This window comes from Dasypus novemcinctus, chromosome 8 (genome assembly GCF_030445035.2).
Source record: "Dasypus novemcinctus isolate mDasNov1 chromosome 8, mDasNov1.1.hap2, whole genome shotgun sequence".
In the NCBI taxonomy this organism is placed as follows: domain Eukaryota; kingdom Metazoa; phylum Chordata; class Mammalia; order Cingulata; family Dasypodidae; genus Dasypus; species Dasypus novemcinctus.
Genome location: NC_080680.1, coordinates 13,905,630 through 13,919,076, shown reverse-complemented (window position 1 = coordinate 13,919,076; position 13,447 = coordinate 13,905,630). Strand labels below are relative to the sequence as shown.

Below are 13,447 nucleotides of genomic sequence, written 5' to 3'. Positions count from 1 at the left end.
AAAATATCTTGCCCTTTTTGATGCCAGATGCACACATTTTTCTTTTATAGGAAACAGCCATGCTGAGCATACCTATCTTGTCATTTTATTTTGCCTAACAGGGAATATCTTTCCCTGTCCTTACATATTCAACCTGAGCCCACAGAATCCATCGTGTGTGTCTGTACCGTCATTTATTTACCCACCCACTCTTTTTTGGACATTTAGATTTACTCAGCCATTCAACAAACACTCACTGAGTGTCAAGCCTGTTCCAGGCCTGATGGGACAGACAGAAAGGACCCTGCCTTCATGGCCTCTATGCTCTAGTGGGAAAGAAAAGCAACATAGCTGTATACACATAAGGACACTTGAGACAAGAAAATGCAGGAGATAAAATGGGGTGATGTGATGGTTAATTTCCTGTGACAGCTTGGCTAGATTGTGGCACCCAGCTGTTGGGTCAGCAAGCACTGGCCTGGCAATTATCGTGATGGTATTTTTTACTTTTTTTTTTAAGTACCAGGGATTGAACCTTGGACCTCGTCCATGGGAAGCGGGTGCTCAACCACTGAAACATCCGCTCCCCAATGGTTTTGTGGCTTGTTTGTTTTTAGGAGGTAGCGGGGAACAAACCCGGGACCTTGTACATGGGAAGCAGGTGCTCAACCACTTAAGCTAAAATACCCCCCATGTTGGTATTTTGTAGGTGGATTTGTATCTATTATCAGTCCATTTTATCTACAATCAACAAAGGTCATCGCCCTCATCAATGAGGGGGAGTCTCTGCTTCCAAACATTTGGAGATTTTGAAGCTAGAACTGAGGATTTCAGAAGTCAGAGGAAAATCCCTGCCTCGACTCCAGCCAGTCAGCTTCTCCTGGGGAATTCAGCCTCACCTTCTGGGGATTTCTGACTTGTGGAATTTGAACTTGCCAATCTCCACAGTTGCGTGAGCCCATTTCTTTAATGAATCTCTTGATGTTTATGTGTGTGTGTATATATGTATATATCCCATTTCTCTGGGAAACTGCACAGAACCGGAGGGAGGGGGTTATGGCAACAGTCCTCTGGGCCTCCGGGTGGAGCCCCCTCCTGACTGAGATGAAATGAGGAGGTGCTGGTCTGTGAAGAAGGATGCATCCAGGACCTGAGGTGGGGACAGGAAGACGGAGCACCTGGTATCTGTGGGGGGGGTGGGGAGGCAAAGCGTGAGCAGAAGCAGAGATCTGGAGGGCGCGGGTCCTGCTGGCTGGGCCAGGGCTCCGAACCGTGTCCTTGGGAGGATCTGGCTTATAGTTTTCTAAACTCATTGTGCTGTGCGGAGGGGAGAGGGGCTGCTGGTAGTCTCCTGTCCTTCACACAGCCACGAGAGGACGTGCATCCTGTAGGTGAGTTATTGTGGACACCCGTTGTAGGTGTGTCTGAATAGCATCGCAAGAGAACTAAGAAGCCGGGGAGGAAAGGAGGAGGATCCCAGCCTCCTCCCACCACTCTAAGGGGGCAGGGGCTGAGGGCTGCTTGGTCTGCTGTGCACCTGGCACACCCGGGCACAATCATCAGGTCGGTCTGAGCCAGGCTAGCAGGTAAAAACTGAGTTTCTCATTTTGATTTGCGTTATTTTTACTTCTAGTGAACGTTTTTCCTCCGATGCTTAATTGGCTCTTAATTTCTTTATCTTACAGTTTACAGAGTTTCTAGTGCCACTTTCGGTTCCTTTAAGATTCCAAAACCTTTTTATTTTTAGATAACTTCAAACTTACAAGAAGTTGCAGGAAAAAAAAAGAAGTTGCAGAAAGTAATACAGAAACAACACATAGAAGTCTGACCTGTCTCCCCACCCAGATTTATCAAGGTTTAGCATTTTACCACATTTGTTATATCATTCTTTATCTATCTATCTATCTATCTATCTATCTATCTATCTATCTATCTATCTATCTATGTATCTATCTATCTATCTGAGAGTAGGTTGTATGTCATGCTCCTCAAATGCTTAATACTTCCATACACATTTCCTGAGAACAAGGATACTCACTTATGTAAAAACCTTCCATCCTGTATCCAGCCAGCTAGGCACCCACCCACATCACTCATCCATTCACCCATGAATGCACCCACCTACCTATTTATCCATCCATATACCCACCCACCCAATCCACCATCTACGCACTCATCCATGCATCCATCATCTATCCATCTATTCATCTTCTCTACACCCACACACCCACCCCATCAATCTGTCCATCCATCCTCCTATCCACCCACCCCATCCATCCATCCATCCTATCTACACCCACCCTACTAATCCATTCATCCTTCTATCCACACAACCCTCAATCCATCTATCCATCCATCCTTCCACCCACCCCATCTATCCATTCATCCATCTATCCAACAATCCATCTATCCATCCTTCTATCCATCCACTCGCCCCATTGACCTGTACATCCATCCATCTTTATATCCACCCACCCCAACTATCCATCCATCATCTATCCACACACCCACCCCATCAATCCATCTATTCATCCATCCCATCTGTCCACCCATCCCATCCATCTATTCATCCATTATTCTGTTCATTCAGTCATCAGTTCCTTCCTCACAGGGTCTCCATGGACCAGGAGCTGTTCTTGGTGCTGAGGATAGTCATGAATAAAAGAAAGTCCCTCCCTGCATATGTAACTTCCCTCTAGTCGGGAAAGGACATTGAAGTAAAAATACATGCAAGAAAAAATAAATCCAAGTGAAAATGCAGTGGCAATTGTAATAAGTCTTAGGAAGCAAAAAATGCAGAGCAGATGAGGAAATTCCTATACATGGAGAGTGGAGGGGAAAAGTGTCAAGGGAAGTGTGTCTGAAGAAGTGACATTTAATCTAAGACCCAAAAGAGCCAAGCACAGAGTGAGAGGCAGCTCAGCAGGGTTGACTCGTATGTACTCTGCAGGCAGACCTTTCCAGAGCTCCTCATGGGCAGGTGCATTCCTTGCATTTGTGCACATCTGGCCCTGCAGGCCTTACTGACCCCTCGGCGGTGGCATCACCTGGCCCTGGTGCGTCCTGATTAGGCCCTGTTCTGAGGCTCTATGGACAGCATCCTTTTCACTCTTTAAAGTGTCCCTATTTGGACAGTGAATGATACGGTCACTCAGCTATGAGGCTCTTGTCTACAAACTCACTGTATCCAAACATCAGTGGAAACAGTCAAGAAGATGGCACACTTTTGTACCCATCAGAAAAATCTGGATGGTTCTTTAAAAAAGTTCCTGCAGGACATCTGGGCTGGGAAAGATCAGCTTGGTCCAGGTACCCCAAGAAGGAACCCACTCTTAGAACTCTCTTTACACCCACCAAGTGGATTATCTTCACAAAGACACAGAAATCACATGTATTATGATTCTTCAGAAAAACAGAACCAAAAGGAAAATAGGTATGTTGATTATGAATTTTATCATGAGGAATTGGCTCATGTGTCCATGGGAGCTGGCAAGCCTGAACTCCATGGGGCAGGCTGCAAGTTGGACACTCTGATAAAGTTGATGCTGAAAGCCTTTGACTGAATTCCCCAGGGGAAGCTGGCTGGCTGGAAATGCCAGTGAGAGTCATTGCTGATGCTGAGTCCCATTCCTCTTCTGATCTGAGAAACCCTCAGTTCTGGCTTTTAAGATCTCCAACTGTTTGGGTGAGGAGATTCCCCACACTGCTGAGGGCAAGCACCTTTGTTGATGGTAGATGCAATCAACTGATTGTAGATGTAATCATCTGACTATAGATGCAAATCTATCTGCAAACTATCCTCATAGTAACCATCACGCTATGGCTTGCTTGACCAAACTGGACACCATAACCCAGTTGACACATGAACTTGACCATCACACCAAACCTTGAACTAGTATCTCCTTTCTGACAGCCTCTCAACCAAGACCAGTGGGCACCTCTGCTTCAAACCACTCAGACGTCACCTTTTACTCTATCTCATCCCAGGTGATCTGTCCGCTACCAGCTGTGCATCTTACTCCCACCATTGTCCGGCCCCATTGCACACACCATCACTCCCTTGGTAATTACTACAAGGAATGCCATGAGCCTTTCTGCTAAAGACCAAAGCAGGGCAAGAGAAGCAAATGGACCTCCTTTTCCCTAAAGGAACAGACTCTTTCCCATACGAGGCACAGTGTGGTGGTGGTGGGGCTACAGTCATTTCCAGGCACACCTCCCAGAAAGAAAGAAAGAAAGAAAGAAAGAAGCAAGTCAAGCCACTTGGCCACTCAAGCTTGGTTGTCCTGTACTATGTGCTTGGATTCCATCTCTGATCACGACCAGCTGCCTTCTATCCTGCCTTTCGTTTGTCATCCCCCCTCTGCCCTCCCAAAACCACTTGGTGTCCAGAGGTGGCCATGGTTGGGCCAGAAGCCTGGGGAGGCCCCCAGCACCTTTATCCAGGCCAGTTCAGTTCAGCTCTGGAACTTTCATTCATTATCATTCTCCTTTCAGAGCTCTTTGGTTTTGTTCCTCAATCAGGCTGTCCTTGACCTTTTTATCCCCCCCATTACACGCTTCCTCCTGTGTCACTGGGTTTTCCCTGCAGCATTGTACATGAACTTCAAGTCTGTTATTGTGTTACCGGTCCCCTGCTCTGGCATAAGAGTTCCCTGGAAGCTGGAACGTGTCTGCTGTGCTCGCCACCATGCAACCTGCGCCCAGACGATCTTAATGAACAAATGAATGAGAGAATGAAGGGAGGCATGGACAGGCACATATGGAAAAATGCTACATTGACTGCACTCGCGGCCGGTGTGTTGCTGCCATAGGAGCTCTAGGACTGAGAGGCATCTTGGGGAAAGTCCTGTTGCTTGCAGAGACCTGTGGGTGCTGAATTTAAGAGGAGTCCCCAAGGCATGAGGAGGATGGGGCTAGCAGATATTGAGGTGAAGGGCAGCACTAGAAGGGGAAGCCACTGAGCAAGAGTTTAGGACTGGAGAGTTCCCAGAACGTGGGGACTCGGATGACGCCACACGGTGGGCGGGGCGCCTGGCCCCCGGCTGGCCTTGGAGGCCTCCGCTGCCCTCTATTCTGGGCCTAGCTGCCAGGCAGGAGGCCCCTTTACAATCCTTGCGAGCACCCCATGCTGCCTCAGGCCCTCCAGGCTTGGGCTACCAGGCCCCTTGCTGGGGTGCATCCCCTGGCTCTCTGTGCCACCCAACCCACTAGGTCTTTCTGTATTGGCCATCCATCCCCTTTATTAGAAAATCAACTCCGCAAGCTTCTCACCGAGTCTTCCGTGTCGAGTCATACTGCTTGGCACGCAGCGGGCTCTGCGAATAGATTTGTTAAGTACGTGAGTGAAAGAACGAAGGGTGGGGTTGAGGAGAGGGAGAGGGAGACCGAGAGGTGGCAGGCAGGAGATTTAGGCCTTGCTGCTGGGAGATAAAACCCCAATCACAGGGAGAGGCCCAGCAGAAGATGTGCTGGCAGTGCATCAGGGGACTTCTTCCTTAGTTTATTCTGTAGCTGATGGGAGGAAGGTGTTTGAAGAACAGGGAAGGAGCCCAGGACAGAAGCAATGCAGTGGGCCTGGCTGGAGACTGCAGGTGCATCCAGAGGGTGGAAGGGGCAGGCGGAGGGGGCAGGGCGGACCAAGAGGCTCTGTCTTGGGGTGGTCGGGAGGGCTTTCCCTGGCCTGGCCTGTGCCCTCATGGCATCCAGCGCAGGCTCAGACCTGAGAGAAGGGCAGGTGCCTCGCTCATTCCTCTCCCCCGCTGCCCCAGGCCAGGCAGCCTCCATTTTCACATCTGTAAAATGGCGCCAAGAACACCGACCCACCAGCACAGTGGGGGTGTTGAGCTCGGTATAGTAGGTACTAATCACCAGCACGGCTCAGGGAACGGCTCAGTGCCTCACGGACATCTGGCTGAATGCTTGCGAATCCTCATCAAGAACGGAGGGCAGCGCAGGGGACCTGGGAAGCACTGGGCAAACGCCGGGGAGGGGAACTACGACCCTTAGTTTACACAAGAACATGGACGCCTTCGGAGACTGAGGACTTCACAGGGTGACCTCACAAGGTGATGTGGCAGAGGCTGGACCCAAAGCCCAGGGCTCCTTCCCAGCAACACGGGGCTTCCCGAAGTTTCTAGCATCGGTAACCGAACAGACGAATCTGTGGGATTTGAACTCTGCTCGTTCAATTGCTTTGCTATCACTAGAAAGGTAGAGGCGACGGGTGGATATGAGGGAACTCAGCAGTGCCCACCCCAGCCTGAGCCGCTGGACCACGGTTCAGACACTAGGCTTAATCCCACTGGCTCTGGGCTGGGCACTAGTTATCTGCACTAATTCACACTAAAGTGTTAATGGCCAACTTTGCCTTAACGGTATTCCTTTCCCAGACCTTTTGTATTTAAAGAAACATCCAGATTTTCACCCAGGAGGAAAAGTGAAACTGGGAGGGTGACAAGCAGAATTAAAGCTGGAAGGCCTTGCCAGCCTTAGACAGCTCTCTGAGGTGTGACAGGGGTGGGGGAGGAAATTTATTTTCCCTCCTCCCCTCTGGCCCATTTTCCCCTCTCCAGCTTCTCTCACCCTGGCCTTCCTCAGGCTTGGTCTTCACAGGCGAGGCTCTGTGGGAGGCAGTGCCCTGAGCAGTTGGGGAGGGGTTACCTTGTCCTGCTGGGTGGCCGAATACGGACGGCAGATTTGGATGCAGTGCTTGGAGCGCAGTCAGTACCTGAGAGGCCTGCGATGGAGCACTGCTGGCCAAGGACCCTGTGAGGCGGGGCTGGGCCAGGTGGCCTGCAAGGCCCTTTCGCGCCTGGAGAGTCTGGCAACCTGCTTGTCACAGCGCGATGCAGATTCTGCTGGTGTAGGACGAAGACTGGACAGAGTGACAGTGCAGCTCGGTCACCGCAGGCTCCTTGCTCTGCACCCCTGGAAACCCTCTGCAACTGGGGTCTCCTCAGCACCAGCTCCAAGGGTGCAGCAGCAGGCGGAGGGGGCCTGTGGGCTGGCCTGGACCCTGAGGTGGCCCGGAGGCAACACCTTAGCGCCTCACAGCCGCACCCCACACCTTTTGGCCACCAGCTAGGACAGTTCTCTGGGAGACAGAAAGGGAGGTCCCGGGGCCTGTTGTCCTACCCGCCCCCCCCCTCTTGTAGGTCACCTCGGCGGGGGGGGGGTGGGTGGTGGTGGGCTCTAAGCAGAGTTCCCATCCCGGGAGCTCTGCAGAGACCCAGACTCCAGGTCCTCGCTCTCCAGGCTTACAGAGCTCACCTGGAGCGAACGCGCCCCCCGGGGGGCTCCGCTTTTCTCCTCCTCCCTCTCTCGGAGCGGAATAGCGGGAAAGGCGGCGCGGAGCCGAGGCCTGCGCCCCCCAGCCCACCCCAGGAGATGCCCACCTCGGGCAGGCAGCCTGGAGGGCGAGTCATCTTCCACCGGGAATGAGAGCCGGAAAAGGGGGAATTCGTCCTGGAGCCCGAAACTCCGTCGGGGGAGGCGGGATGCAAGCGGGGCGGAGGCACGAGGCGCGGGAAGAGGGGGAGTCCCCCTAACTCCCCCCACTACCCCGCCGCGGGGTCGAAAACCCAGCCTGGAAGAAAGTTAGGGCCAAGTGCTCGGCGGAGCCGGAGCGTCCCGCGAGCTCTCTCCCCCGCGCCCCGGGGTCCCCCGGGCCCCCCTCCAGCGCGGGCCCGGCCCCCGCCCCGGCCGCTTCCCGCCTCCCACTCGCGGCCCGGGGCCGAGAGCAGCGCGGGCGGAGCCGCCCCGGGCGCGGCGGGCCAGGCCTGGCCGGGGCGCGGGCCGGCGGCGGGGGCGGCGCCACCCGGGGCCGCTGACGTAGAGGCCGCGCGGCGGCCGGGGGTCCCTTCGGTGGGGCCGCGGCTCCCCGCCGCCGCCGCCTTGGCCCCGCCGCCCCCGCGCGTCCATTTCCCTTTTGTGTCCCCGCGCGCCGCCCGGGTTCCGCCCGCCGCCCCGCGCGCCCCGAGAGCCCGGGCCGGCCGGGCGGCGCCTGCCGCGGCGACTCGCACGGCGCCGGCCGGGCCAGGGCGGCCTCCGCGCGCGGCCAATCGCGCGGGCGGCATTGTGTGGCCGCGGCCCGGGCGGCCGGCGTGCGCGCAGGCGGGGGCCTGTTTGTTTGCGCGGGGCCGGCGCCCTCCCCCTCCCGAGGCGCGGCGGCGGCGGCACCCGCCTGACCCGCGGCAGCGGCGGCGGCGGCGGAGGCGGCGCCCCGGCCCTCGCCCCCGCCCGCCCGCCGCGGCCCGACCGGGCCCGGAGCCCCGCGGCCCGCGGGCCCGAGCGCAGCGCGGCGGCCGGAGCGCGGGAGGCGGCGGCGCGGGGAGGCGGCGCGGCGGCGCAGCTAACATGGCGACGGTGCCTGTGTACTGCATCTGCCGGCTCCCCTACGACGTTACCCGCTTCATGATCGAGTGCGACGCCTGCAAGGACTGGTTCCACGGCAGGTGAGCGCGCGCCCCGCCGCCCCGGGCCCCCGCGGCCCGCCGCATTGTCCGCCGCCCGCCCCGGCCCGGGCCCCGACTCCGCGGCGACCCGCGCGGACCGAGCGCTCTGCGCGCCCGGGCGGCCCGCGCCTCCCGCAGGCCCTGCTCGGGGGCCCGGCGGGCCGGCGGCTCGGCCGGGGGGCCCTTCTCGGGGGTCGCCCGGGGTCGGGGGTGGCCGCGGTCCGGGGCTTTGTGCCGCGGGGCGGGGGCGCCGGGCCCGGGGCTCTAACCCCGCGCGGTGGGCGACTGTCGCCGGCCGCGCACAAAAGCCGAGGCCCGGCGGGGCAAGAAGGTGGGTTTCGAGCGCGGGGCGGCCGCTGCGCGCCAGGAGGCCGGCTCGGGCCGCGCGGCGGGGACCGCTTCCCCGGGAAGCCGCCCCGGGGGAAAGTTGGGGGGCGCCGCGGGCCGGGGCCGGGCCCGGGCCCAGGCGCCGCCTGACAGCGCAGGACGCGGCGTCCGGGGCGCCCAGGCTGGGGCCGGGCGCTGGGCGGCCCGGGAGGCCCAGGCCCGGCCGCCCCCCACGCCCGTCTCCTCCCCCTGCGAAGTTGCAGGAACTTTCCCCGCGCGGGCTCCGGGCCGGCCAGGCCCGGGAGCAGCGGGCGCGCAGCCCGGCGCGGGTCCCTGGAGAGGCGCAAGTGGCGGGCTCCGACGCTGGCCGGGCTGGGGCGGAGGTGGGGGCTCGAGCGAGGGCGAGGTGGCGGGAATGCCGGCGCGCCCACCCTCCGCGGCGCCCGGGAGCTCCCGGGACCGGGTCTCGGCCTGTCGTACTCCTCCCCCGCCCTCTCCGGTGGCCCTGCGGGCTCCCTGGCCGGGGTGTCGGTGACAGAATAGTGTGTGTCGACAGAATAGTGTGTGTCGCGCGTGCGGTGCGGGGGGTGGGGGGGGGGGGCGCGGTGTTGTGGCTTCGCTGCCTCCTCCGCTGGCCTTCGGTTTTCCTCATTCCTCTCCTGTCTGTTGCACAGAGGGACTCTGAGGTTTTGACACGACCTTTTTCTCCGTAGGGGAGTTGGGGGGCAGGGGAAGCCAGGGAAAGCTGGGAGAGACTCAAAAGTTTCCAGCCCTCTTGGCCTCGCCCGTGGCCATGACCGGGCCCTGTGCCTAATTTGCAAAGGCCTTGGTCCATTCCCACCCAGAAGTCAACGGACGAGGAAGAGGAGGTGACACTGGGTGCCCGAACTGCTCCGACAGGTTCTCTTGCATCTGACTTTACCCGTGGGATGTTTGGGCTGGGAGGACACCCGGGCGGGGGTGGGGGGACATGCTGGCCAGGGCTGGGTGACCTCCGTGCCTCCAACGACCTGGAGCAAGGTGGGGGGGGGGGAGCGGAGAGGAGCTTCTGTGGTGGTGGGTGGTCCCAGAGCCTGCAGACAGGAGGACTTCCTGCTGGTATCAGTGAGGTTTTCGGGATGGGCCAGTGCTGTGGCCTCAAGTTCAGTCCTGCTCGTTCCCACGTGGGGGCAGGAAGAGTCCAGGATGGGGGCCGGCGCCCCTTGGTCAGTGCCGGTCTGAGCCCCACCTGGTGGGACACACCTGTGAAGGGGGCGGGGCCACCCTTGCACCGCTTGACCTGAGAATCCCATCCTCCCCGGCTGCCGTCCTGGGAATACACCGTAACTGTGGGGGTCCCCCCAAAGAACCAAAGCTGAGGTGTGAACCCCCAGAACAGGGCGTCCCCGTGCACTCCACCTGGCGTACACTGTGAAGCCGCTCCTGAGCCCCCCACGTGGGTCAGGCCCTTTATCTGCTCTTCCAGGGCTGCTCGGGCCCCGAGATGCCGCCTGGCAGCCCCTCATGGCCCTGGAGGGGGGCCCAGGGGCTGGGCCTGGCCAGCAGGCACCGTTGCAGAGCTTCTGTCCAGGGCTCCGGCGTGGTGCCCAGGCTGGGGAGGGGGAGGTGGGGGGACCCTTTTGTCTCGTCGCCCCCTCTCTCCTGCGTTGGGAAGGGAAGGCCAGTTCTGAGTCACATCACCCAAGGCCAGACACGGAGGCGGGGGGAAGGCCAGGGCTGAGAGCAGGGGCGGGCAGGGCCTAGATTTGACCTGCTGTCCTGGAACAAGAGGAGCTGGGGGCGGGAGACTGACAGTCGTGACACCTTAGAGGTCATGATTTGGGGGGAGTCCTTATCTACTTTAAAAAATGTGTTTTGTTTTTTTTTTTGAGGTACCGGGGCCGGGGAATGAACCTGGGACCTCCTTTGTGGGAAGCCGGTGCTCAGCGACTGAGCCACGTTGACTCCCCTGGGTTGGTTTTCCCGTTCCTTTGCTTGTTGTTTTTCTGTTTTTAGGAGGTACCAGGAACTGAACCCGGGACCTCCCATGTGGGAAGCGGGCGTTCCACTGCTTGAGCCGCATGCGCTCCCCCTTATCTGCTTCTGAATTTAGTCGAGGGCTTTGATTTGATGCCAAGCAGGCGTTGGATCCACTGCAGGTTCTCTTCCCCCTTTCGGGGCCCCGGTGTCTGAAGGGGCTTGTGTTCCCCCCTCTGCTGTGGGGGGCGTTTTCTCCGGCATCTAATCAAGAGTGAGCCCTGAGGTCGGGAGGTTGTCCCCAGCCCTTTGGGTGGCTCAGGGCAGGTGCCCCAATAGGGGGAAGGGGAGTCGGGGGTGTGGACCCCGTGGGCGAGGCTGGGCAGATCCTTTGACAGATCGGGCATTGCCTTTTCTCATCTGTAGAACCGTGCGCTGCCCGAGCTGTGTGTCTCTCCATCCTCAGACGGTGGTGGGATGACCCCTGTGATTTTTGTCCCATCAGCGTAGCACCTGTATTGTTACTTACTTTGTATATTTTAACATTTCAACTCATTGAAAAAAAAACCTTTAAATTTAGAGCAGGTATAGGTTTATAGAAAAATTGAGCAGAAAGCTGAGAATTCCTGTAATTCCCCCCTCCCCAACACCCATCCACGCAGTTCTCGCTGTTGTTACTGTGCGGCGGTAGTGCGGTGCATTTGTTACGGTCGATGAATCAGTATTGACACATCTAGTACCTAAAGTCCACAGCAGACACTGGGGTTTGCTTTCCGTGTGTCCAGGTGTGTGTACAGTTCCATGGGTTTCAACAAATGCGTAATGTTCTGTGTCCACCTATACGGGTATTAGCTTTTTATTTGGGGATAATTTTAGACTTACAGAAGAGTTACAAAAATAGTACAGTTTCCCTTGTAGCTTGTTAAGGGTGGCCTTCACCCCGCTTTGCCAAATGTTAACATCTTACATAACCATGGTGCAGCTTTCAAAGCTAAGACATTAATGCCGGTAGAATACTATCAGTTAAACTCCAGGCTTTCTTCTGATTTATTGAACCTGCGCCCCCCCCCTCCCCCCACGTCCTTGTTCCGTTCCGGGATCCCATATTGCATTTCGTCATCCTATCCCCTAATACTCATGAAGGATTTTTTTTTTTTTTTCTAAAAGGAAACTTCCTACCGTTCCCCAAAATAGAATATTAGTGTAAGTTGCCGTAGACATAAGCTGTAGAAAAAACAAAAACGGAAAAACCACAACACACAACTGTTAAAGCAGAACCACCTACGTTTCTTCAGCACACCCTATTTTAGGGCGGATGGGAAAAGAGGGGCTTGGAGGTCACCCACTGCCCTGGTGCCTGAGTCGCAGCTAGAGACGGCGCTTGGCGGCATTGCCAGCCGGGAGCGTGGTTAGAAATGCCCCTTCCTTGGGGCTGAGCTTGCTTTGAGGGTGCGTTGGCCTTAGCAGGAAGTCCGAGCCCCAGCCCCCCGTGTTCGTCGTGGGAGCCCCTCTAGTGGTCTGGGGGAGGCAGGAGCCCCGGGGACCACCCATTCTGCATTCCCTGAAGTGGGCGCTTCCGGGGTGAGGGGCCCAGGTGAGGCGAGCTGGCCACCTGCTGCCGTGCCACACTCCTCCCCAAACCCCATCTCTAGCCTGGGGCCGGGCTGCGCCTCACGCTGGCGGTGTGACACTCCTGCCTGAACCCCATCTCTAGCCTGGGGCCGGGTGCGCATCTGGCCGCTCGACCTTCGCCTAGGAGTGGGGATTTGGTGTGGAAGGGGCTGGCGCAGGGCCCCCGCAGGAGGAGGCTGGAGGGAGGCGACCCTGCAAGGTGCCACACTGCAGGGCGCCTCATCTGCTCGGGTGGGGAAGTGTGGCACCCAGCAGGGTTTGGGGGCCCTTCCCCCTGGGGGGGCACTCTCACAGAGCCGCCGGGCCAAGCATGCGGTCACTTCTTGGGCCTCCTCGGTCCACCTGGACAGTGGAGGCGCGACCCCGAGCCCTCCAGTCGGCCGGAGGGGCGTCTCACCCCCACCCCAACTTAGCGGGAAGAATTTCTGTCCCTGGGAAACAGGAGGGACTCTGCGAAAGCGTCAGCCATCCCTCAGCCAGAGCTCCCTGGTTCCTGTTCGGGCGTGAGTTCGAGTTCCGTTGGGCCTTCTGGGTTGTTGGAGGCATAATCAGTAACACCGACGCTGAAGGAGCTGAAGGCAGAAGGGGCTGTGCGAGTAATTTCAGCGACATAAGCTGCGTTTATTTCTCAGCAGGTGTTCGTCGAGAGCCTCTCCCGTGTGAGGCTGAGGGGGCCCCAGGGGTGGCAGAGCCGAGCCGTGCCTCTCCCAGGGCCCTGAGGTGTGCTGCCCGGGACCTGGGCTTCTCTCTGAGGGGTGGTGGGAGCCACGGAAGGCTCTGGGCAGAGGAAGGATGTGATTTGACCGAGGTTTTGCCAGGGTCCCTCTGGCCGCTGTGGGGAGGGTTAGGAATGGGAGTGCATTCAGGGAGGCCTGCCTGGAGGCAGCTGCACCGTGCTGGTGAGAGGCGCAGAGGAGGCGGCGCTGACCCCGCCTTGCCTGTCATGGAGCCCTCCAATTGCTGTGTGTCTGCTGGGCACGGTGTCTCTGCACTTTTGTTGTGCCCCCCCCAAGCTCCTTGGGGCTCCAGGGGGCAGGAGTCGGCCCCCCTCGCTGGTCCTGGTGATACCGTGCTGGGAAGGAGCTGGAGCTAGCAAA

The 13,447-nt window shown here is 58.1% G+C and overlaps 1 protein-coding gene across 1 annotated transcript in view; it reads left to right on the top strand.

Moving 5' to 3' along the window:
* The first annotated feature begins 8,275 nt into the window (after positions 1–8,275).
* PHF2 (PHD finger protein 2) overlaps positions 8,276–13,447 on the top strand; it is a 137,334-nt gene continuing 132,162 nt past the window's right edge. Inside the window, exon 1 of the mRNA XM_058301453.1 lies at positions 8,276–8,435. Coding sequence (XP_058157436.1) covers positions 8,338–8,435 — 98 coding nt within the window. The 5' untranslated portion in view covers positions 8,276–8,337. The remainder of the gene's footprint in view (positions 8,436–13,447) is intronic.